At 42.1% G+C, this 25,629-nt stretch overlaps 1 protein-coding gene across 3 annotated transcripts in view; it reads right to left on the minus strand.

The window, feature by feature from the left end:
• Window positions 1-399: 399 nt before the first annotated feature.
• The window catches only part of IL13RA1 (interleukin 13 receptor subunit alpha 1), a 37,258-nt gene continuing 12,028 nt past the window's right edge, over window positions 400-25,629 (minus strand). For 2 of the 3 annotated variants that reach the window (XM_038415053.2, XM_038415054.2), the window contains exons 2-10: window positions 24,588-24,745; window positions 22,600-22,735; window positions 16,115-16,235; window positions 10,432-10,613; window positions 8,748-8,899; window positions 6,862-6,997; window positions 5,816-5,912; window positions 4,841-4,925; window positions 400-2,860 (exon numbers count right to left, since the gene is read on the minus strand). In XM_038415053.2, coding sequence (XP_038270981.1) covers window positions 2,714-2,860; window positions 4,841-4,925; window positions 5,816-5,912; window positions 6,862-6,997; window positions 8,748-8,899; window positions 10,432-10,613; window positions 16,115-16,235; window positions 22,600-22,735; window positions 24,588-24,745 — 1,214 coding nt within the window. In that variant the 3' untranslated portion in view covers window positions 400-2,713. The remainder of the gene's footprint in view (window positions 2,861-4,840; window positions 4,926-5,815; window positions 5,913-6,861; window positions 6,998-8,747; window positions 8,900-10,431; window positions 10,614-16,114; window positions 16,236-22,599; window positions 22,736-24,587; window positions 24,746-25,629) is intronic. The other variant, XR_006273968.1, reaches the window with a different exon arrangement.

The raw sequence follows: 25,629 nt of genomic DNA on the forward strand, positions 1-25,629 counted from the left end.
ACACATTGAAGTTTGAAGATGTCTGTATGATATTCTATTGTATTACTGAGAAGCAGTACATGCTGACGTCGTTACAGACTACTTAAATGAAAATACACAAGATGATAGCTAAGGCTCTTTGTACAGCCCCTCTTTTTGCCTGAACACCCAAGTGAAAAATGCCAGCTTCTGCATTATCTTAGTTTACTGTATGGAATTAGCTTGTTTACACCAGAAATAGTAAATGGGAATGGCCGTTTTTCCTTCTGTGTACCATTCACTATTCTGTATTCCTCCAGCATATCCCCTTTTACTTATCTTCTCTCTAAACTGAACAGCTCCCATTTTTTCAGTCTCTCGATTTACCCTCTGATTAAAATACAAGGAAGCTATTCAATTAAACTGAAATGCAACAGTTAATCAAATATATTTTTATTCATCCTTTTAACAAAATTACAATCAAGTAACTATAATAAAAGGAAAACAAACAAACATTAGAAGATTCACATAATTACAAAAGCTGAAAAAAAAATCCCAAACTTATCAAGAAGTCTACTAAAATGGCATATGGACAAAGAAAAAAAATAGCAATTCAAGTGTACTCACATTGCATTGTGGTGTGGTATGGTATGGAATGGAATAGACACAAAAAATTCTTTTACTGGGAAGTGTCTTCACTATTCATAGTCAGGAAACAAAAAAATTATTCACAACATCCTCATCAGGACCTACATTTATCTCTTCATTAAAAAAAAGGTTCCTTTTGGCCTCGCACTACCCTACTTCTTAAAAAACACACAAAACCAAACAGAATTCTTCTCTTTAATAAGCTTCAGTTTTGCCAGAAACACCACAGAAGCTAACTCAAAAGAATTTGTGGCAAAGTGCCAATAATTTTCTTCCTTGATTGGTAAGAAAAAAATCTAACCTTTACAGAAAAGCTATCGATTGCCCTCCCTTACACTGTCGTCTGATGTTTCTGGTCACACCGCAATGCCAGAGCTAATACCATTCTAGCTGAGGTAGATCATTTTAACTATGGTAAGATCTGAGAAGTAAAGGAAATATCTTTAGAATATATACAATGAATGTTGGGGGGGAGGGGGGTGAAGCTTGGAAAGGGAATTTAACAGACAGGATATTCTTTAAAACTCTTCTCCCTCTGGAACAACCTATTATTAGCTGATGTTAGAGTTTTCCAGAGGCTGAGCGTTTTGCTGTACCTTTTATTAAAATCCCTGAGATTGCATCCTTGTTTTGGGGCTTGACACATGTATGAAGAGGATGATATGACAGGGTTACCTGGGCTCACAGGGGACTGGCCCACGAGGTCCCTTCCAGTCCTAATGGCTTCCATTGAAACTTTTGAGGTGGCCTGTTCCAATTTGTTTAGAGCTAGGTCTCTTATCAGCTAACTGGACTGCACTTCGTAGTGGAGGCTGCCAAGGGGATTTAGAGGAGAGAGAAAATCCCTAATCCACCACGTAAGGCCAGCCAATATGTTTTTTTTCCTGCTGTTCTTTCTCCCCATCTTTAGGAGGCATAATAATGGCCAGGAAGTAACCCTATTTGAAGCATAAAAGCACATATTAGGTTATTCTTAGAATTTACAGCAGGAAAGCATGGCAAAAACAACCTCAAACATTGTTCATAATATTCTCCTAAACTATCAACTAGTGATCATGAGGGTCCCTTCTGACCTTAAAGTCTATGATGTACAATCACTAAAGATAAATACCATCAGCAGAGACAGGCTGAAGTAAAGTCAGAAAGTTAAATAGCTTTCAAGTTCTCAGAGGAGAAAACCAAGAACAAAATAGCATCACTATGTTAACCAGGGGGTTATTCCCAAGAAGTGGGCTTTCCACCTTCTCCCCAGCATAGGAGGTTCTGCAGGGGTTCATGGAGAGAACCAGTCCCAGCAGCAGCAGCTGAAAGGCTAGACATTTCAAGTGAGAGACTGCAGTGTTTTTTAAATAAAGCATAATTAACTGATGAAACTCACCATCAAAAAGATATTAGCAACCAAGAGCTTTGTAGAATTCAAAAAGGATTAAAAACACTTGTGTGATTAGTGACATCATCCACTGTTATGCTAGGAGACTTGTTTATATATATATTTTAAAGAAAGAATATAAATCATCCTCTTTGGTTTCGGCAGCCACTAACTGGTGGTGTTAGGAAAAAGCTTCCTTTACAGACAGGTAGTTATTCCATAAATACCCTCGAAGATTTATTGCACCTTCCTCTGGAATCGTCCCCTCTCAGAGACAGGATGCCAGATTAAATGGTCCACCCAATCTCTTGGCAGTTCCTATGTTCTGGCAGTGATAAGCTAGAATCAAGTTGTTTATTGTTTTACTTCTCACCGAACTGAGCAAGGTGCTTCACAGAAGAACCAGTTCCTGCTCCAAACCGCTTACAGTCCAAATGTGAGGCATGAGCAGAAGTAAGAAAAGCACGTAGTCAGAAGAGTTGGGCTTAGGCAGGAGGAGGGGCACTGCGGTGGGTCCAGTTGCGTGGTTTATGTACATGCATATTGTGGTGGTTCTGGGTAGCATTTTTAGCAGAGATGGAAGGTGGCAACAGTCAGCATTTTATCTTGCGAGCGTCACCAGAGGCGAGTTTTCAGCAGTGTTTGCTGAATGGAATGTGGGTGTCTGCCTTGCAGACAAGTCACTGTCAATATTCAGAAATCCTCTGAGGTAAACAAAGAGCAACAAAGAAGTCTTCCTCACAAGGCTTTCACTTGTAAAGCAAGTCTTTCTCGGTCCTCATTTTCAGATGTGGAGCTCTCTGGATTATCTGTCCAAACTAAATAGTGGATTTCCTCTTCCATAGCTGGCTTACAGACATTCAAAAAGTCATCCCCCGGACAGCTCTGAAAGAGAACACAAACATTATTTTACAGAAGATCTTCAGTGTCCTCAGGGCTCAGTCTCTCTTTTAGTTGGCAGTAACAGTCTGCTTTACAGGGTATGCGGCGTACAGTTCAGAGGGGGAAGCAGAGGCAGCTCAGAACCAAGAGCATGTCCTATCGAGGGGTGTGGGGGGGTGTAGCTGCTCCTCCTAGGAAAGTGATGGGGCTTCGGTTGGTGCTAAGGGTTGGCTGCAGTCTCAGGTGAGCTGCCCCCTGCTGTAGCTGCTTATCTGAGAGGGGCAGGCATGCAAGCAGGACATTCCAGATGTCAGGACTGGGTCCCACAATGCTGCCAAGCTGCACATGGGGCGTGTTGCCCATTCTCCCCACGGGCATTGAGCTCATACAGGTGGGAGGCTGCGGTTGCTGGGATCAGTTAGGGAAGGCGGCAGCAGGGGAATAGTGATAGGGAGGAACACTGCAGTAGTTCTAACCCTGGTGGAACTAGAACCACCATTAGAAGAGGCTCAGTGATCACTGGATGCTGTAGTCTGGACCCAGGGGGAGCTAGCATAGAGCCTGAACCTAGCCTTCCACACTGGGCTGAGTTACACTGGGAGTATCTAGCCTGCTCATCACTATGAGGAGTGGGGCTTCTTGGGTTCACACTGCCCAAACTCCCTCCCACTGGAGAGGCTGCAGGAGGAAGAAGCTCTCTCCTCTACTTGATCCTGTCTTTTCTGTAGAGCAGTGGTGTCCAAATTGGGGCACACACACCCCATGGGGTGCGTGAGATGATCCTAGGGGGCGTGCAGCAGCAGGAGCGCCACCTGATGGCACTCTGTTGTTTTTTTCTTTGGCGGCAGCTCTGCAAGTCCAAGGTTGGTGTTCCCCTCTGGCGGCCCACCTGCAGCACGTCTTCCAGTCTTCTTCTGTCGGCGGCGCGTGCCAAAAAGTTTGGAAACCACTGCTGTACAGAGTCATCTGAAACCCCTTGGGAGCCAGAGTCCACCAGTACTTCCCTCAGTGGAAGCTGTTCAGCCCAGGGTGTCCTAGTCCTACAAGGGCTCCAGGAAGAGACCTCCTTAATCGTTCTTTTGTCCTCTATAAAGCTGTCAAGGACAGTATATTTTCCAGATGCAGAAGACAGAGACAATTCACTGTGGTGAGCCAACAGCTGCTCTATAAACTGGCAAAAAGAAAAGGAGTACTTGTGGCACCTTAGAGACTAACAAATTTATTAGAGCATAAGCTTTCATGAGCTACAGCTCACTTCATCGGATGAGCTGTAGCTCACGAAAGCTTATGCTCTAATAAATTTGTTAGTCTCTAAGGTGCCACAAGTACTCCTTTTCTTTTTGCGAATACAGACTAACACGGCTGCTACTCTGAAATCTATAAACTGGGAATGACCTCACCAAAAAGGTTCAATGTGCTCTCTCCAACTACTGGCAGGAAGGAACTACAAGCAGTGTCTGGATTGGGCCAGAGATTTGAGGAGAGAAAAAGGGATTTAAACAATGAAATGTAGCATAACCAGGATAACAATTGCAAAGGTGCAAAGTGCCTGTGACTTCAGAGTAGCACGTAATTAACCCCATACACCAATTCTTTGTGTGTGTCTGTAGAGCTACTCAAGACTGGGAGACTGGAATGTCCCTGAAAAGCGGATTGAGTTGCAAAGAGAACCATTTCATGGAACTGGAAGAGAAAGTACAAGCTTTGTTTAATAGCATAATGGCATTTAGTAAACTAGTGAGTCGGAAAAAGTTTACATTGCTTAAGAAAAAAACTTAACCGAGGACATAAAACTCTTGGGTTTAGACTGTACTTGTTTTTGTATAATTCTCATGGTCTTAAATACTTTGTCTGTGTATAGTGTAAAATTCTCTTTAAAATTCTTTTAGATTATGTAAAGGCAAAATACTAATATAGGAGGTGGGAATGTAGAGACGACTTAATTCTGAGAGATCACTTGACAGCCAACAGGCAGATACTAACCTGGAAGTCCTCAATTTGCTCTCCAAACGTGCGTTTAATAATTTTTTTAGGGTCAGGAATTTGTGGATAAATTAATATCTTGAGCCTTTAGAACAGAAAAATAAAAGTGTTAGATGAAAACAATTTATTAACCAAAGGAAGAACATTTCAAAGTTGCATTTAGAATGTTATGGTGAAAGTCAATGGACTCGGTCTTCTCTGATCATCTTTTGTCCTCTCAGACCATGCCCCGTTCTCTCCACCTCCACCTTCATTCCCAACAATGAATGGAAAAGGAATTGTACATACAGGCTCAATTTTGTCTTTGGACATAGGTGCTGACTCCACGGGTGCTCTGGGGCTGGAGCACCCATAGGGAAAAATTAGTGGGTGCTCTGCACCCACTGGCAGCCAAGCTCTCCTCCCCACCAACGAGTGCGCCACATCCCCGCTCCTCTGCCTACCTCCCAGCGCTTCCCGCTGCCAAAAAGCTGTTTGGCAGTATTTAGGACTTTTCGGGGGGGGGGAGCACATGCTCAGGGGAGGAGGTGGAAAATTGGTGGGGCACAGGCCAGGGGCAGGTGGGGGGCGGGGTTTGAGCACCCACCGGGAACAGTGGAAGTCGGCACCTATGTCTTTGGATATCTCTGAGCAACTCCCCCGGAAGTCAATGGGAGCGGCAAGTGTGCACCTAATGCACTTGCAACCATTGAGTGAGAGGATCTGCCTTTTTCTTAGGGAGATAAACTACACAGCATTACTAGAACCAGAACATATTTGTTCTGTAAAAAACCTCAACTGAAACTCAAGTCTAGAGCTCTGATTGGCACCTCCATATTAATTTTGTACACAGAGGTATAAAGGGAAGATAACCACTGTCAAAACATACATACTACACATGAAAGGTAAACTAAAGCAGAGACTGACTGCAATGTAACTCTAAAAGTCAAGTCAGTCAGTAACAGATTTTAATATACAAGTGGTATGGATATTTACCTTTTCAGGTACACTAGTAGAATTATAGTAGCTACTGCTACTGTTAATGGAATAGTGAGTATTAAAACAATATAAAATGTGAAGTCTGCGTTTTCACCTGGAAAACAAAACAAAAAAATCCCAAAGAATTTAGAGAGCGAAGTGCTTCAGGAATAATGAAAATGTTTAATGCAACACTTCTTTTCTGGCTACATGACAGACTCCTAAGAATATTCCAACTTACAAATTCACAAATGCTTTTGTAAGCAATGAAAGTGACCACTAACTTTTCAAAATGTGACAGATGAAAAACAGCAACAGCTATGAAAATTCACGTAGTAAAGCTAACGATCTTCAAAGATTTCAGAGTAGCAGCTGTGTTAGTCTGTATCCTCAAAAAGAAAAAAGGAGGACTTGTGGCACCTTAGAGACTAACAAATTTATTTGAGCATAACCTTTCGTGAGCTACAGCTCACTTAATCAGATGCATGCAGTGGAAAATACAGTGGGGAGATTTTATATACACAGAGAACATGAAACAATGGGTTTCACCATACACACTGTAAGGAGAGTGATCAGGTAAGGTGAGCTATTACCGGGAGGAGAGCGGGGGGGGGCTTTTGTAGTGATAATCAAGGTGGGCCATTTCCAGCAGTTGACAAGAATGTGTGAGGAACCGTAGGGGGGAAAAAACAAACATGGGGAAATAGTTTTACTTTGTGTAAATGACCCATCCACTCCCAGTCTTTCTTCAAGCCTAATTTAATGGTGTCCAGTTTGCAAATTAATTCCAATTCAGCAGTCTCTCCTTGGAGTCTGTTTTTGAAGTTTTTTTGTTGTAATATTGCAACTTTTAGGTCTGTAATCGAGTGACCAGAGAGACTGAAGTGTTAAGAGAGAGGGTTAAGAGGGAACTTGGTCATAGCTGTAAGTATCTACACAGGTAGAAAGAATCTGACAATTCTGGGGCCCTTTAATCTAGCAGACAAAAGCATAAGAGGCCTAATAACTGGAAGCTGAAGTTAGAAAAAAAAAATTCAGATCAGTTCAAAGAAAGAGTTCCTTACCAATGCTCTTCGCCTCACTCCAGTCACTCCAGTGATTGCTGCTGTAACATGTTCCTTCAAGTGTTGCTCTCACTTTGATGATGTACACAGTGTTAGGATGAACACTGGGAAACCAAGCTTTAGTGTACCCTTTAATCTTAAAATAAAGAAATTAAAGATATTTACTTTTTTCTTGTGACAGGATACATGACATTTGGAAACTGGTTTCATTATGTAGCTTTAACATAATCAGACTGAATGTTTTGACTGAAACCCCATTTGCCTTTTGTATTTTTGAACTCCATAAAATAAAAGGGTAAAAGATAAGGAATGTAGATTTTCACAGTATGTATTGGCCTTTAACTAAACAATTATCCAAACTGCCGACGCAAGGTCATTCAGAAATCAAGGTTCAAACTAGCTGACCCCAGTGTTCCTGCTACAACACTTAGCATCAGAAGTTAAACTGAGGCTGAATGGCCTGGAGTGGTGGTCTACAAGCTCCCCCAAATACCTGCATGAGGTCTACTGCCTTCCCCTCCATCTATCAGGAGGGCAGAATTGCTGCCCAAGCTTTCCCTACATCAGAGTCTGCCCCTATCCCTGTGAGAAGTGAAATGCCTGAGAACCTTCATGTTTATTCTGAGCCTAAAGGACCAAATTCTCCATGGAAGTTAGGACAAATGCCCAATCTCAGTGGTTCTCAAACTGTGGGTCACGACTCCAAAGGGGGTTGGGACCCCATTTTAATGGGGTCACCAGGGCTGGTATTAGACTTGCTAGGGCCCTGGGCCGAAGCCTGAACCCCACTGCCCGGAACCGAAGCTGAAGCCTGAGGGTTTCAGCCCAGGGTGGCATGGCTCAGGCTTTGATTTGCACCCTGGGCAGTGAGGTTCAGGTAGGTTACAGGCCTACTGCCTGGGGCTGAAGCCCTTGGGCTTCAGCCTTGGCCCCCCACCTGGGGCGGTGAGGCTTGGGCTCTGCCCTCCCCCACCGGGCTCAGGCTTCTGTCCCCATTCTGGGGTGGTGTAGTAATTTTTGTTGTCCGAGGGGGTCATGGTACAATGAAGTTTGAGAACCACATCCATTTCTCTCATTTTTCCTATGGGAGAAATAAAAGGGAAGACTGAACAAATTCATCTAGTGCCTTTTTTGGTGTGTGGACCACTCAGTTTTGTTTATAACTTATTGTATACACAGTCCTCAGGAAAGGACTCTTGCTTTGCCAAGTTATAAAGCACTGAAACTAGTATATAGCATACTAAATGTTTTCCTTACTGATTTAATGGCACACCTAGTTCGGTTACTCAGATATAGGCATACACAAGCAAGTGCACATCCACACATTGATATCAGTGTAGTTGTATTGGTTTCTGTGTGTGATTATTTCCCCCTTTCCCTTACCCTCAAATCTCCTAGCTTACTACCTGCACAGAACCACAAATCAGCATGTTCATTTTCTTTGTGATAATATAAACACGAAACCAAAGTACATGAATATGAGGATCTGACTGGGAGACAGACCATAGGGTAATGTAGTTGTGCTGTGTGTTTCTGAAGAGCTATTACCCCATTCAGAAGTGTACCGGTTTTGCAGAGTACATTACGTATATACCAAGACTTTGCTATGGTAAATGGGTAGCTAAGGCAAGAGACTCAGAAAACTGGCATTAGTTTCAATGCATGGTCATATTACTGAATCACATTTCATGAAAGGAAAACCAGTTATGTCCACATATGCAGTTTCAAGTAAGTTAATGAAACATACACATTTCTGCTCTGCATACAATTATAGTTCTTAATAGCAACTCAAGTATTGCCATTGAACAGTTTGAAGAAGATATTAAAAAAACCACAGGTGACAAATTTCAGTTCCATTGTAAACAATTAATGAAAAAAAAAGTTACATCATATTGCTGAACGGACTCCGATTTGCTGTCTTTAAGTTCTACTTGGTAAACTAAGCAATGTGGTGGAAAGGTGCCTGGTTTTTGCCATTCTATAAGCATTTCATCTTTGATCGTTGATACCGTTACAATCCTTGGAGGTGCAGGTTTTACTGAAATAGAAAAAATCCAAATTTTTGAACTAAGTTTATTTTGACATGATTAAAGTACATACCAGTTAAAAAGGCAGTCACTAGATACAGCAGCATAAGGCATAATGCACACACAGCAATTAGGACATTGAAAAGTGAGGGAACAGCTTGATAGATTCAATATCAGGAGAGGGTGACCAGATGTCCCAATTTTATAGGGAGAGTCACAGTATTTCAGGCTGTGTCTTATGTAGGCACCTATTACCCCTAACCTTGCCCCGATTTTTCACACTTTCTGTCTGGTCACCCTGTATCAGGATCAACAACACTTCTGATGAATTCCCAAATCAAATCTCATGAAAAAGTAAGTAGCAGATAAGATGCAAATCATTGTATCGTTCTGCACTAGTCATATTGTCTGGAGCATACAGCAGAAGTTCCATTTAAATGGAAGCATTTGCTAACATGTTAAAGACAAGCCAACCACTAAAATGATGCTTTCATTAAGAAGGAAATTTGAACATGACTGAGATGGCAGGCTCAAAAATTGTGTAAGTTAAACCCTATTCAGTAACGTCAAGTCCTTGGTATTTCAAAATACAGTGTAATTTCTTACACCAGGAAGTCAAACTAATGAGAATATTCTGCCAAGAAGCAACAGCTGAATGAGCTCATTTGCCTTGCAATAGGATAGAACCTCTCAGAAGCTAGTCATTACACCACAAAGAGCTATGATTAGTCACAGAGTTCCAACATTAGAGAGTTTAGCCTAAGATACACCAAAAAGTGCCCTTCATTTGTCAAAAATAATTGACAACTTGACAATAAATTTAGAGGAAGCTGTGTACAAATCCTAGGTCCCTTACAATTTTCAAATGCCACAGACGGGCAAGAAAGTTGAAAGACCAGGATCCTTAAGGACAAGGGGCTGTGTAGTTTAGGTGAATGATAACACAAAAAGGCAAAAATACCCTAAAATCTCCCACTATTACTGCAAAAATCTGGTACCTGCAAGGAGTCTCAATTGCAAGCTGATAGCTGACCAGATGCATCTGCTGTTCTCACTAAGTGCCGGTGACTCATATTTAGGGGAATACAAAACTTTGGATTCAAGATGGAAGAGAATGGATTTAAATGGCTCCAATGCTATCCAGATCCGCTCTCCTATCCCCAACTCCCAGAAGTCCCGAGACATCTAGGATGATTAACATGCAGGGAATATAGAGGGGGCCATTCCTGTAGATGAGGGCCAGATCTTTGGCTAGTATAAAGTGGTTAGTGCTGAGTTTCATCCAGAGGCATCACTGATGCAATTTATTCTGGATAAGATGATCAGCCTATTACAAGAGAATCTTGTGTGTTCATGCACAATTTATGAACATTACATAATGTTCTTGTTAGAATACATACAGATATGTATCCTGGGTGTATTCTTGTCAGGTTAAACCAGCTGTTCCTTTTTACACTGAACAATACATAAAACAAATTCCATTCCCTTTTCTTTGACTAATATTTAAACCTATGTGCAAAGTTACATAATCTTTTAAACCTACCAATTGTTGTTGGATTTCTGTTTGCACAGACAGGCCTAATTTCCTCCGAGTTGTCTCCGATTAAAATACTGATAGTTGGATACATATATTTGGAATTTGGGATGGAAAGACTGAAATTACATCCAAAGTTATCTCCATAGATATAATTCTGGCACTGCTGCTTATTTCCCAAGCCGTCATACCTACAAGAATAAAATGTAAACATACTATGTTTTAACTTCAAACACCAGGGCAACAATGGTTACATGTGCTTTTAAATTGGCTTTACAAGATTGTCAAAGTGAGCATTGCATGATGGTTAGGTTACAGCAATAAGAGACGGGATTAGACTGAACAAACACTGTCATTTCACTCATACTTCAAGGAATGCCAAAGCATGAAACATACTGATTTTTCTGTACAAAGCTGCAGCAAAACAGAAGCAATCTTGGGCCCTTTAACTCAAAGCATTACAGACAACTCTGCTACCTCTATCCTATATTTTAAATGTTTAAAAAAATATGTGTTCAAAATAGTTTGTTCTAGGAGGGCAAACATCCCCAGGGAAAAAGAATTCCACCTCCTATTGATTCCTTTTGACATTCCCCCACCCCGAAAAGGGAAGTTAGTCCACTCAATGATGGGAAGTAGCTAGTCCTACTCCTGCAATTTACTAGCAGTTATAGGACAGAGGTCCCCAAGCTTTTTCAGTCACGACCCCCTTACTCCTAATGTAATCTGCCCATGCCCCCCAGAGCCATGGTCAGGAGCAAAGACTGTGGTCAGGGGCTGGGAGTGTGGCAGGTCTGGAGGCCAAGGGCAGGGTGCCACTCCCTTCCCCACCACCACAGGGCTGCCCTGGGCCCTGCTGTGCATCCCCAAATGTTCCTCTGCACCCCCTTAAGAGGACGGGCCCCACAATTTGGGGACCACTTTTATAGAATCACCCAGTGTTTGGCTAATCCAGTCAAGAGTCCCTCCCATGACACCCATGCTACTAATTACCCACCTTCCCCAGCTGCCCAAGAGAATTGTCGCCACCTGTACACCTTCCTCCTCATTTCCCCACCTTACCCTATGGAAGCAATCACAGCAGGGACCTCCTGGCTCTTCCACAGGAGCCGGGGTACTGCTGCTGTAGATGTCTCCCCTCCTGTCCCCCCCAGCAGGGAAGGAAAACTCTCACTGTCTCTGGCACCACAACAGTTTCCATGCTGCCTGCCCCCATGTGTAGGAGGTGTGGAAGCTGTTGCAGTCTCTCTCACATATGCACCTTCAGCCCCCCAACCCCATCCTGCCCCACACTATCCACCTCCCTGTTGAGTGCCTACCACTTCAACCACCCCTGAATTTTCAGGAAAATTTGAGTACAAAGATATATTAATATTTTACTCCTTCCTTCCAGCTGGACTCTATTCCAGCTAATACCACTCTGGACTGGTGGGAATTTGTTGCCAGCTAATGGCAACAGCCCCGGCAGCTGAGAAGCCTTATATTCACATTCATCCACTATCCCAACATGGGTTGTGCAGGAAAGGATTGCAGGAGAGGGGTGTAAAATGCTACTCCAAGAAGGTGCAATTTAAATTCTTTTTTCCAATTAGGCCCAGGGCTAGGTTACCATTGCTACATGCAAGAAGGGGTTGAGGTGAATAGTTTTGGACAGCGAAAAGGTCATTTCTCCCTGTGTTTAGCTTAACAAGTAACATAAACATCCTGTATTTGCTGTCCAAATACATTTGCAGAAAACTTACTAATTTTAGTATCTACCATTAGAGTGAGAAAGACGACTTTTTTATGTAGTCAACAGAAAGTCAGATGTAATGTAAATTTAAAACTAAAAAGAACTTTGAAAGCTTTCAAAAAAATCTCTTTACATCTTTGCAGAAACTAATGAAGTCTAAAATTTCAGGAAAGACATCAATATAGGGGAGTGTGCACTGGTTAGTGTACATAAATATCCATGCCAAATTCTTCCTCTCTCCACAACTCTGTTGTCTTGTAACAGAAGACTACTTATGGAAGACAGTTGGCAAGTGAGCTGGAGATGTTAAGGTGGCATCCTACTCCATAACTTCCAGGAATAAATCAAAAAGAAAAGGAGTATTTGTGGCACCTTAGAGACTAACAAATTTATTAGAGCATAAGCTTTTGTGAGCTACAGCTCACTTCATCGGATGCATTTGGTGGAAAAAACAGAGGAGAGATTTATATACACACACACACACACACACAGAGAACATGAAACAATGGGTTTATCATACACACTGTAAGGAGAGTGATCACTTAAGATGAGCCATCACCAGCAGCAGGGGGGGGAAAGGAGGAAAACCTTTCATGGTGACAAGCAGGTAGGCTAATTCCAGCAGTTAACAAGAATATCAGAGGAACAGTGGGGGGTGGGGTGGGAGGGAGAAATACCATGGGGAAATAGTTTTACTTTGTGTAATGACTCATCCATTCCCAGTCTCTATTCAAGCCTAAGTTAATTGTATCCAGTTTGCAAATTAATTCCAATTCAGCAGTCTCTCGTTGGAGTCTGTTTTTGAAGCTTTTTTGTTGAAGTATAGCCACTCTTAGGTCTGTGATCGAGTGACCAGAGAGATTGAAGTGTTCTCCAACTGGTTTTTGAATGTTATAATTCTTGACGTCTGATTTGTGTCCATTCATTCTTTTACGTAGAGACTGTCCAGTTTGGCCAATGTACATGGCAGAGGGGCATTGCTGGCACATGATGGCATCTATCACATTGGTAGATGTGCAGGTGAACGAGCCTCTGATAGTGTGGCTGATGTGATTAGGCCCTATGATGGTATCCCCTGAATAGATATGTGGACAGAGTTGGCAACGGGCTTTGTTGCAAGGATACGTTCCTGGGTTAGTGGTTCTGTTGTGTGGTGTGTGGTTGCTGGTGAGTATTTGCTTCAGATTGGGGGGCTGTCTGTAAGCAAGGACTGGTCTGTCTCCCAAGATCTGTGAAAGTAAGTGATGGGTCGTCCTTCAGGATAGGTTGTAGATCCTTGATGATGCGTTGGAGAGGTTTTAGTTGGGGGCTGAAGGTGATGGCTAGTGGCGTTCTGTTATTTTCTTTGTTGGGCCTGTCCTGTAGTAGGTGACTTCTGGGTACTCTTCTGGCTCTGTCAATCTGTTTCTTCACTTCAGCAGGTGGGTATTGTAGTTGTAGGAATGCATGATAGAGATCTTGTAGGTGTTTGTCTCTGTCTGAGGGGTTGGAGCAAATACGGTTATATCGTAGCGCTTGGCTGTAGACAATGGATCGAGTGGTATGATCTGGATGAAAGCTAGAGGCATGTAGGTAGGAATAGCGGTCAGTAGGTTTCCGATATAGGGTGGTGTTTATGTGACCATCGCTTATTAGCACCGTAGTGTCCAGGAAGTGGATCTCTTGTGTGGACTGGTCCAGGCTGAGGTTGATGGTGGGATGGAAATTGTTGAAATCATGTCCTCAAGGGCTTCTTTTCCATGGGTCCAGATGATGAAGATGTCATCAATGTAGCGCAAGTAGAGTAGGGGCATTAGGGGACGAGAGCTGAGGAAGCGTTGTTCTAAGTCAGCCATAAAAATGTTGGCATACTGTGGGGCCATGCGGGTACCCATCGCAGTGCCGCTGATTTGAAGGTATACATTGTCCCCAAATGTGAAATAGTTATGGGTCAGGACAAAGTCACAAAGTTCAGCCACCAGGTTAGCCGTGACAGTATCGGGGATACTGTTCCTGACGGCTTGTAGTCCATCTTTGTGTGGAATGGTGGTGTAGAGGCTTCTACATCCATAGTGGCTAGGATGGTGTTTTTAGGAAGATCACCAATGGACTGTACTTTCCTCAGGAAGTCAGTGGTATCTCGAAGATAGCTGGGAGTGCTGGTAACGAAGGGCCTGAGGAGGGAGTCTACATAGCCAGACAATCCTGCTGTCAGGCTGCCAATGCCTGAGATGATGGGGCGTCCAGGATTTCCAGGTTTATGGATCTTGGGTAGCAGATAGAATACCCCAGGTCGGGGCTCCAGGGGTGTGTCTGTGCGGATTTGTTCTTGTGCTTTTTCAGGGAGTTTCTTGAGCAAATGCTGTAGTTTCGGTGCTAATAAGTAATGGTCACATAAACACCACCCTATATCGGAAACCTACTGACCGCTATTCCTACCTACATGCCTCTAGCTTTCATCCAGATCATACCACTCGATCCATTGTCTACAGCCAAGCGCTACGATATAACCGCATTTGCTCCAACCCCTCAGACAGAGACAAACACCTACAAGATCTCTATCATGCATTCCTACAACTACAATACCCACCTGCTGAAGTGAAGAAACAGATTGACAGAGCCAGAAGAGTACCCAGAAGTCACCTACTACAGGACAGGCCCAACAAAGAAAACAACAGAACGCCACTAGCCATCACCTTCAGCCCCCAACTAAAACCTCTCCAACGCATCATCAAGGATCTACAACCTATCCTGAAGGACGACCCATCACTTACTTTCACAGATCTTGGGAGACAGACCAGTCCTTGCTTAAAGACAGCCCCCCAATCTGAAGCAAATACTCACCAGCAACCACACACCACACAACAGAACCACTAACCCAGGAACCTATCCTTGCAACAAAGACCATTGCCAACTCTGTCCACATATCTATTCAGGGGATACCATCATAGGGCCTAATCACATCAGCCACACTATCAGAGGCTCGTTCACCTGCGCATCTACCAATGTGATAGATGCCATCATGTGCCAGCAATGCCCCTCTGCCATGTACATTGGCCAAACTGGACAGTCTCTACGTAAAAGAATGAATGGACACAAATCAGACGTCAAGAATTATAACATTCAAAAACCAGTTGGAGAACACTTTAATCTCTCTGGTCACTCGATCACAGACCCAAGAGTGGCTATACTTCAACAAAAAAGCTTCAAAAACAGACTCCAACGAGAGACTGCTGAATTGGAATTAATTTGCAAACTGGATACAATTAACTTAGGCTTGAATAGAGACTGGGAATGGATGAGTCATTACACAAAGTAAAACTATTTCCCCATGGTATTTCTCCCTCCCACCTCACCCCCCACTGTTCCTCTGATATTCTTGTTAACTGCTGGAATTAGCCTACCTTGCTTGTCACCATGAAAGGTTTTCCTCCTTTCCCCCCCCTGCTGCTGGTGATGGCTTATCTTAAGTGATCACTCTCCTTACAGTGTGTATGATAAACCCATTGTTTCATGTTCTCTGTGTGTGTGTATATAAATCTCTCCTCTGTTTTTTCCACCAAATGCATCCGATGAAGTGAGCTGTAGCTCACGAAAGCTTATGCTCTAATAAATTTGTTAGTCTCTAAGGTGCCACAAGTACTCCTTTTCTTTTTGCGAATACAGACTAACACGGCTGCTACTCTGAAACCAGGAATAAATCAGTTTCTTAAAGATGGAAGATACATTTTTTTTTAAAGTGAGTTTCTGGGGCAGGCCAAATGCTTCATATAAGCAAATCAGCTCCAAAAGAGCCAGCATGCTAGATGGGACTCACAGTTATAGTCTCTATATTAGAGCTTTGGGATCCTTCAAGGCAACAGGTAATAAATAATAAATAATAATAATAATAAAAAAATAAGTCAGAGGTATGCAGAGCACTTTTAAAGCAGGGGGAAAAAAAGCCAACAAACAAAAAACAAACCACCAATCAATACAAACCAGTAGTACAGAGTGTAGTTGGTACTAGCACTTGCATTCTGTCCAGGAAGCCATGTACAGACCATGTACTCCAAGTTGTACCAAGTGCAATTTATGTCAACAGCAGCAGTGCCTGCAGCACCTGGAATGCAAGTTCAAAGACTTTTTAGAAAGATTTTTTTCTACCAGTAAGTGCCTTTCTTTCCCAAATATCAGAACACCCTCCCTTTGTTTAGTGAATATCCTTGCCTTTCAAGTGGGATAGTGAAAGGTGAACAATGTCAACTGCTGAGTGCAGGTGTGACGTTGCACTCTATATGATTTTATGAAAATATGCTAATGAGTATGAATATAATATAACTGGAATATGCTCCATGCAAAAGGTCTCTTGTAAAGGTATCATTACAAAGCTTATAATCTACTGAGCGTGGTCATCCTATTTGTATAAATGTATCATTCTTGTATCTGAAACTAGAAATATGAAATATAACTCTGGGGACCTACTGTAATTATGCAAAGTGTGTGGTTTGGAACCTTGATGGCTCCCATTAACCAGGACAATTGACTGTAGATGGCTCTGTTTTACTTGATGACAGGTTTCAGAGTAGCAGCCGTGTTAGTCTGTATTCGCAAAAAGAAAAGGAGTACTTGTGGCACCTTAGAGGCTAACAAATTTATTAGAGCATAAGCTTTCATGAGCTACAGCTCACTTCATCGGATTGAGCTGTAGCTCACGAAAGCTTATGCTCTAATAAATTTGTTAGTCTCTAAGGTGCCACAAGTACTCCTTTTCTTTCTGTTTTACTTGTAAGTCTTCCAGTATACTTGTGTGCTGGCAAGTGGGTAATGATGTCTTACAGTGACATGTGATCATGTCACCTGAACTGGAATCCATCTTTAACCTGGTGCTTTTCCATTGAGAAGGAGGGGTGGGAACCCAGAGGGACAAAGGATTCCCGCCTTATGCAAAAGATATATAAGTGGGTGGAACAGAACAAATGGGACGGCCATCATGAGAAATCCCCTAGCTACCACCTGAGCTGGAACTAGGGCTGTACCAGGAGAAAGGATTGTGCCCAGACTAGGAAGGCGTCCAGTCTGTGAAAGAAACTTATTGAAACATCTGAGGGTGAGATTTTATCTGTATTCAGTTTTATTACTGTACTAGACTTAGACTTGTGTGTTTTATTTTATTTTGCTTGATAATTCACTTTGTTCTCTCTGTCACTACTTGGAACCACTTGACTCTTACTTTCTATATTTAATAAAATCACGTTTTACTTATTAATTAATCCAGAGTATGTATTAATAACTGGGGGGGGGGGGGTAAACAGCTGTGCATCTCTCTCTATAGAGGGCGAACAATTAATGAGTTTACTCTGTATAAGTTTTATACAGGGTAAAACGGATTTGGAGTTTGGACCCCATTGGGAGTTGGGCACGTGAGTGTTAAAGACAGGAACACTTCTTAAATTGCTTTCAATTAAGTCTGCAGCTTTGGGGCACGTGGTTCAGACCCTGGGTCTGTGTTGGAGCAGACTGGCCTGTCTGGCTCATCAAGACAGGGTGCTGGAGTCCCAAGCTGACAGGGAAAGCAGGAGCAGAAGTAGCCTTGGCACATCAGTTGGCAGTTCCCAATGGGGTTTCTATGATCCAACCAGTCACAAATGTACCACATACCACACAGACTATGCTGACAGCTTGTTACACACACTCTCAAAGAAACTGCAGAACCACCTGATCAACATCCTCTACAGCAAACAGGGAAAGATTAAGAATGAGCTCTGAAAACTGGATACTCTCATAAAGAACCAGCCTTCCACACAAACTTCCTCGTGGCTGGACTTTACAAAAACTAGACAAGCCATCTACAACACACACTTTGTTTCTCTACAAAAGAAAAAGGACACTAATCTCTCGAAACTACTACATGCCCAAGGGGCCACAACAGTGGTTCCCTTAACCCACCCAGCAATATTGTTAATCTGTCCAACTATACTCTTAGCCCAGCAGAAGAATCTGTCCTATCTCGGGGCCTCTCCTTTTGCCCTTTCCACCCCCAGAAAACATGATACAGTTCTGTGGTGACCTAGAATCCTTTTTTCAACGTCTCCGACCCCAAGTAATATTTCCAACACACCTCTAACCAACATATTAACCCACAGGGACCTTCCTACCAACACTACAAAAAGAAGGATTCTGGGTCGACTCCTCCTGAAGGTCGAAATAACAGACTGGACTTCTACATAGAGTGCTTCCGCCGACGTGCACAAGCTGAAATTGTGGAAAAGCAGCATCACTTGCCCCATAACCTCAGCTGTGCAGAACACAATGCCATCCACAGCGTCAGAAACAAATCTGAGATCATAATCAAAAAGGCTGACAAAGGAGGTGCTGTTGTCATCATGAATAGGTCGGAGTATGAACAAGAGGCTACTAGGCAGCTCTCCAACACCACTTTCTACAAGCCATTACCCTCTGATCCCACTGAGGGTCACCAAAAGAAACTACAGCATTTGCTCAAGAAACTCCCTGAAAAAGCACAAGAACAAATCCGCACAGACACACCCCTGGAGCCCCGACCTGGGGTATTCTATCTGCTACCCAAGATCCATAAACCTGGAAATCCTGGACGCCCCATCATCTCAGGCATTGGCAGCCTGACAGCAGGATTGTTTTGCTATGTAGACTCCCTCCTCAGGCCCTATGCTACCAGCACTCCCAGCTATCTTCGAGACACCACTGACTTCCTGAGGAAACTACAATCCATCGGTGATCTTCCTGAAAACACCATCCTGGCCACTATGGATGTAGAAGCCTCTACACCACCATTCCACACAAAGATGGGCTACAAGCCGTCAGGAACAGTATCCCCGATACTGTCACGGCTAACCTGGTGGCTGAACTTTGTGACTTTGTCCTGACCCATAACTATTTCACATTTGGGGACAATGTATACCTTCAAATCAGCGGCACTGCGATGGGTACCCGCATGGCCCCACAGTATGCCAACATTCTCATGGCTGACTTAGAACAACGCTTCCTCAGCTCTCGTCCCCTAATGCCCCTACTCTACTTGCGCTACATTGATGACATCTTCATCCTCTGGACCCATGGAAAAGAAGCCCTTGAGGAATTCCACCATGATTTCAACAATTTCCATCCCACCATCAACCTCAGCCTGGACCAGTCTACACAAGAGATCCACTTCCTGGACACTACGGTGCTAATAAGCGATGGTCACATAAACACCACCCTATATTGGAAACCTACTGACCGCTATTCCTACCTCCATGCCTCTAGCTTTCATCCAGATCACACCACACGATCCATTGTCTACAGCCAAGCTCTACGATATAACTGCATTTGCTCCAACCCCTCAGACAGAGACAAACACCTACAAGATCTCTATCGTGCATTCTTACAACTACAATACCCACCTTTTGAAGTGAAGAAACAGATTGACAGAGCCAGAAGAGTACCCAGAAGTCACCTACTCCAGGACAGGCCCAACAAAGAAAATAACAGAATGCCACTAGCCATCACCTTCAGCCCCCAACTAAAACCTCTCCAACGCATCATCAAGGATCTACAACCTATCCTGAAGGACGACCCATCACTCTCACAGATCCTGGGAGACAGGCCAGTCCTTGCTTACAGACAGCCCCCCAATCTGAAGCAAATACTCACCAGCAACCACACACCACACAACAGAACCACTAACCCAGGAACCTATCCTTGCAACAAAGCCCGATGCCAACCCCACATATCTATTCAGGAGACACCATCATAGGGCCTAATCACATCAGCCACACTATCAGAGGCTCGTTCACCTGCGCATCTACCAATGTGATATATGCCATCATGTGCCAGCAATTCCTCTCTGCCATGTACATTGGTCAAACTGGACAGTCTCTATGTAAAAGAATAAATGGACACAAATCAGATGTCAAGAATTATAACATTCAAAAACCAGTCGGAGAACACTTCAATCTCTCTGGTCACTCGATTACAGACCTAAGAGTGGCTATCCTTCAACAAAAAAGCTTCAAAAACAGACTCCAACGAGAGACTGCTGAATTGGAATTAATTTGCAAACTGAATACAATTAATTTAGGCTTGAATAGAGACTGGGACTGGATGGGTCATTACATAATGTAAAACTATTTCCCCATGTTATTTCTCCCCCTACCCCACCCCCCCACTGTTCCTCAGATGTTCTTGTTAACTGCTGGAAATGGTTATCACCACAAAAGATTTTCCTCCTTCCCCCCCTCCTTCCTGCAGGTGATGGCTCATCTTAAGTGATCACTCTCCTTACAGTGTGTATAAAACCCATTGTTTTATGTTCTCTGTGTATGTATATAAATCTCCCCACTGTATTTTCCACCGAATGCATCAGATGAAGCGAGCTGTAGCTCACGAAAGCTTATGCTCAAATAAATTTGTTAGTCTCTAAGGTGCCACAAGTACTCCTTTTCTTTTTTGCGAATACAGACTAACATGGCTGCTACTCTGAAACCAGTCACAATGGGCTTCTCAGGCTACACTGAATGCCTTCATTAGTCAGCAAGTGAAAATCATTCACTTGTACAGCATGGCATTCCTGAACCCGTGCAAGGCTCCTTCTAAACACAAGTGACCGAGAAAAGCCTAAATTGTTGCTTTCATTTAATCTGAACTGGTACGAACAATAATTTTACATATAGAATGAGATGGTGAAACAGGAAGTAGTATTCCAATAAAATGTAGGTGCTTTAGGATTAGTTAAAATCCTTGACAGTTAAAGGAATATTGCTGCAAAGCCATGAACTGCATGACAGCTGCCACCATTAGAAACCATCAATGCTTACCCATGGTTACCAGGATATCAGTGTTATTTTCATGTACTTTGAATATGGAAATAAACTGTCTCTAAAATACTATTCAGTGGCAAATGCGAGTCAAAGTCAAGTTTTAATCATGACTACTGTACCTCCAAGATACCTCTACTGTATTTAAAACACAAGGAAACAAGTGACAGAATGGTAGAAACAAACGATTACATAGCCACCATGAGTTGGGATGTTAACAGGATATCCCATGGTGGGTACAGCAGCTATAGAATCAGGTTCTTCATATTTAATTTCATGTCACTCACACAAAAAGTGGCAAAATTGCATAGGTTGAAGAGTTTCTTTTTTTAAAAATGTAATTTCTTCATTTCCCTCCATCCATTGCTGTCTCACGCTGCATTAACGGATTACATCTTAGAGAAGAAATAAATATATCTGGTAACACCACAATAATCCTCAGGCACTACACATACATGTTACTTCCATAAAGAGCCAATGGGGCCTTCAACCTCACATCTGCTCCTAAACTTGTTTCTTCTGCGGAAGCGACTACTTGAAGGTTTATTACAGGAAAGTTAAAATGGTGTTTAGTTCATAAGGTGACAGATGTCTATGCTGATAGCTTTTTTTAAAAAAAAGGCTGTTTAGCTCACTCACTCCTAATGGTCCTCCTCTCTCTGGGGTGCATCAGAACAGTCCTTAGACCAAAGGATACACAGTACTCCTAGGACATGGGACTTCCTTTAATCAATGAAAGCTTCCACGTCTCAGTGTCTCACCGCAACTTTACTTTTCCTTCCAGTTGACCTGCTTTTTTTTGCTTCCATTACTGTCACTTGCTTTCCTGCCCACTACTCCCTGCAGCTCTCTCTACTCCCAAGCAACTGGACTCTGCCCTGTGGCCTATTACTGATCAGTCCTCCATACACCTGTCTTGTCCCCGACACTACCCAGAAAATGTGTTTCCCTTAGCTATTCTCCCCTGGCCCTATCAATCACTTAAACTTCTCATCTCTGAATTCATCTTTTAAAAAATGAGGAGAATATAAGAATCAAATTTGCTAGCAGGGCACACAGGGTAGGTTTCACCATTACGGAGGCGCACACACTTTAAGAACTAAAACATATGACAATTATTTCCCAGTTACATGGAGTATTCTTGTACCTGTGTTGGTCCCAGGATATTAGTGAGACAAGGAGATGAGCGAATACAGTTTATTGGAACCACTTTTGTTGGTGAGACACAAGCTTTCAAGTTTAGACAAGCTTTTGAGTAAAGCTTGCGTAAACCAGAAATCTTATCTCTCTCACCAACAGACGTGGTTACAATAAAAGACATTCCCTCACCCACCTTTTCCCTCTAATTTGCTATCTTACTTACCTGCCAGGATTGGTGTTCAGGATTTTCTGTTTCTCCTGTAAGAGCTAATAATATAAACAACAAATAATCCTGAACTAAGGTCCTGTCAGGTGAGAACTGTACAGTTCACTTTTAAAGTGTATTGGGATGTGCAAAGATCCAGACACTTTCAGCTAATTTAAGATTTTAACTGAGTTTTATTTTTCTTAAGATTCAGCTTTCTTGTACTCCATCCCAGAAAGCAAGAAGTTGTGTATTTCATCAGATATAAAGAAGGTAACATGCTCAAAGTTAGGTTTTAGAATGGATACCTTTTGGTGGAGTAGAAATCTCCACCCAGTTGCTTGGTTCACTTGTATTATCAGATTTGCATTCACTTCTCACTCTGAAATGAGCCTCCTCATTCAAGGATACATCTTCCTCACGAAAAAGATTCCTAGTCCATTCCTAAATTTAAAGAGAAAAAAAAAACTTTTAAATGCCCAAATATAGTAAACACACAAAGTACAAGGGAAGCCATAGTTAATGTAAAAACATATTAGAACAAATCAAAAGGCTCACAGCAGTTCTAGAACTAAAGGAACAATGAGGATGCTTAAAAATCCAAACCAAAAGCAATGAACAGCCATTCAGCAAAAACAAAAAGGTGATGATCTCTCGGCAGGCATACTCAAACATACCACTCAAGAAGAGAGTGTCATAGTCTAAACCGATTCCCCGCGGACGTGGATTGACTGGCAACCTAAAGAGATCCAAAATGGAATATGGAGGAGACTTTTCTTCCTACGGGCATTCTTCCAGATCTGATAAGGCAAAGTCATGAAGTTTACACTACCTCTGTCTAAACAGAGGACTTCAAAAATATAGGGATGTCAATCCAGCACCTTTCACCACTCCATAGTCACACAAAACATTAACAGAAGGAAAAAAGCACTCAAAGCCCATGTCAGAGTTACAGAAAAAAATGTGCATATAAGCAAACAATCATTGAACAGCTAGGGAGTCAAACAGTCATTAACATTCCAAATACAGCAGATGAGAATGCAAAAACTGCAGCCACAAAACAAATTTATGAACTGCTTTCCCTTAAAAGGACCAGGATATCCTGGATTTGGCAGGAAGAATATAGCAGTCACAGCAATAATGTTCAGTAACCCCAGAGTGTCTCCATGAGGCATCCTCTCCGGGCCTGGAGGACTTGCATCATATCAGATTTGACTGCATCCAAGACACAGTCACTTGGGGGCAGTTCAGGAAAAAAGTTAAGTTTGTTATAATTTGGAAGTATATGACTATCTAACCTAAGATGACGACAGATGTCTCTCTTCTAGACTCGGAGCCCACTTTGAGGGGTTCAGAGTCAGGGTGCAGGACCCTTTCAGGAAACCCAGTTTTGCATAGCTTGAAGATGAAGACAGTTTGGTATGTATTGGTTAAAAGTACCTTTAAAAAGAATACTTAATTTAATGGATGCATGAGTCTTTTCTATTTTGCTGTTTGTGAATTTCTACTAAAGTACCCTGCTCAAGAATGAGGCTGGCTACTGCTTTTGAGCTCTGAATATTCCACAACCCATCATGACATCATAACTGCAGCAGGTGAGATTTTTTTCAGACCAAACCCTCTAAAATTTCTCTCCACACATACACCAAAAAGCATATACTTGGGTCAACCAAAATATTTTTATTTGAGCATAAGCTTTCATGAGCTACAGCACACTTCATATTTTCTACTGAATGCATCCAATGAAGTGAGCTGTAGCTCACAAAGGCTTATGCTCAAATAAATTTGTTAGTCTCTAAGGTGCCACAAGTACTCCTTTTCTTTTTGTGACTAGACTAACACGGCTGCTACTCGGAAACCAAAATATTTTGTAATTGTGTTGATTTCACCAAATTATTTCTGTGAAAAAGAGACTCTAAAAAGTCAATATATTGCTTCAAATTAAAAAAAGTAACATTTTCAAATTAATCTTTTCATTTCAAAATTTACTTCCATTTTATTAAAAAAAAGGTAAAAATCCATCAATAATCTTTTTTTAATTGTTTTGTCGAAATTTTTGGTTTGTTTCTGGTAAAGTCAAGATAATTTTACCCCCTCGTTTGGCCACCAAACCTAAACTAGTTATTCGCACAGCCCTGCAAACGACCCCCAAGTATGTAGATCCATTATAAAGTATATAACATCTAATAACAGTTACAGGTAATTTTATTTCCTTTCATTGTAAGAATAAACATTTACTGGAATATTGTGGAATTCAAAGAGCTGGGGGAAAAACAAAAACAACAACAAAACGTACTCTGTTTTCTTGTGGGATGCCATTAATCAAAATTTCATTGCAATATTCCAGATCACAGCCACTGTTCATGCCCTCTGGGGGATTCCATGTCCATTTCAGTTTACAGAGTTGGCCAAATGAATAATGCAGGTTGGATGGAGGTGGGAGAACTTTTCTTCCTATAAAAGCAAAGGAAAAAATTCTAAATAAATACTTCATGGGTGCTGTAAGTAATTTAATTAGCACTGGCGAAAAATTTTCTATCAGGACTATTTCGACAGAAATTTCATTTTAATTCCACCAAAAGCTGACAGTTACCTTGAAAAAGAACCCACCCTTTCTGGTCAAAAAATGAAAATCAAGTTTTCAGATGGAAACTTTCACATTTTGACCCTCCCGCAAAGTCAAGTGAAGTGTGTGGAAAATAAAAATTAAAGCTGGTCAGAAAATGTTTTAAGTTTCATGTAATGAAGCTGAAATCCTAAGAGGTTTATATTACAATGATTTAAAATGTAAATCTGCTTCAGTTTCACAAGCCTCCTAAAATAAAGGATAAATAAAACCCAGTATATTTTTATATTTATTTTTAAAAAGTCATTTGATAAAAAAAAAATCCTTTCTTTACAATCGTTCACACCCGACTGTAAAGCAACACAACTGAAATATTTGCCCAATCAATGCTTCTTCTTACTTCCCCAAATCATACTGACTGACTGGGTCGGCAGGTACACACAAAACCTTCTCCATCAGGAATTACATTTTTTGGTCAGATTTTATTCAACATCAGCAAAGGGCTTATGGATGGCTGCTGATGCGAGAGTGTTTGCGCAGCGGCTAACCGATTAACTATTCTCTGTCCTCACCCTCACAGGTCTGCCCATCCCACATCCAGCCATCTGATTAAACAAAAACACAGGTAATTACACAAAGATGTTATTATGAAGCAATTACGGTTGCTACAAACACATGCCTAACAAGTCTGCAAAAGTGATGCTACCTAACAGTACATATCCTCTACTCCTTCACCTAAAACTACCATATACCACAGCCCAAGAACAGCTAT

Source organism: Dermochelys coriacea, chromosome 9 (genome assembly GCF_009764565.3).
Source record: "Dermochelys coriacea isolate rDerCor1 chromosome 9, rDerCor1.pri.v4, whole genome shotgun sequence".
Taxonomy (NCBI): domain Eukaryota; kingdom Metazoa; phylum Chordata; order Testudines; family Dermochelyidae; genus Dermochelys; species Dermochelys coriacea.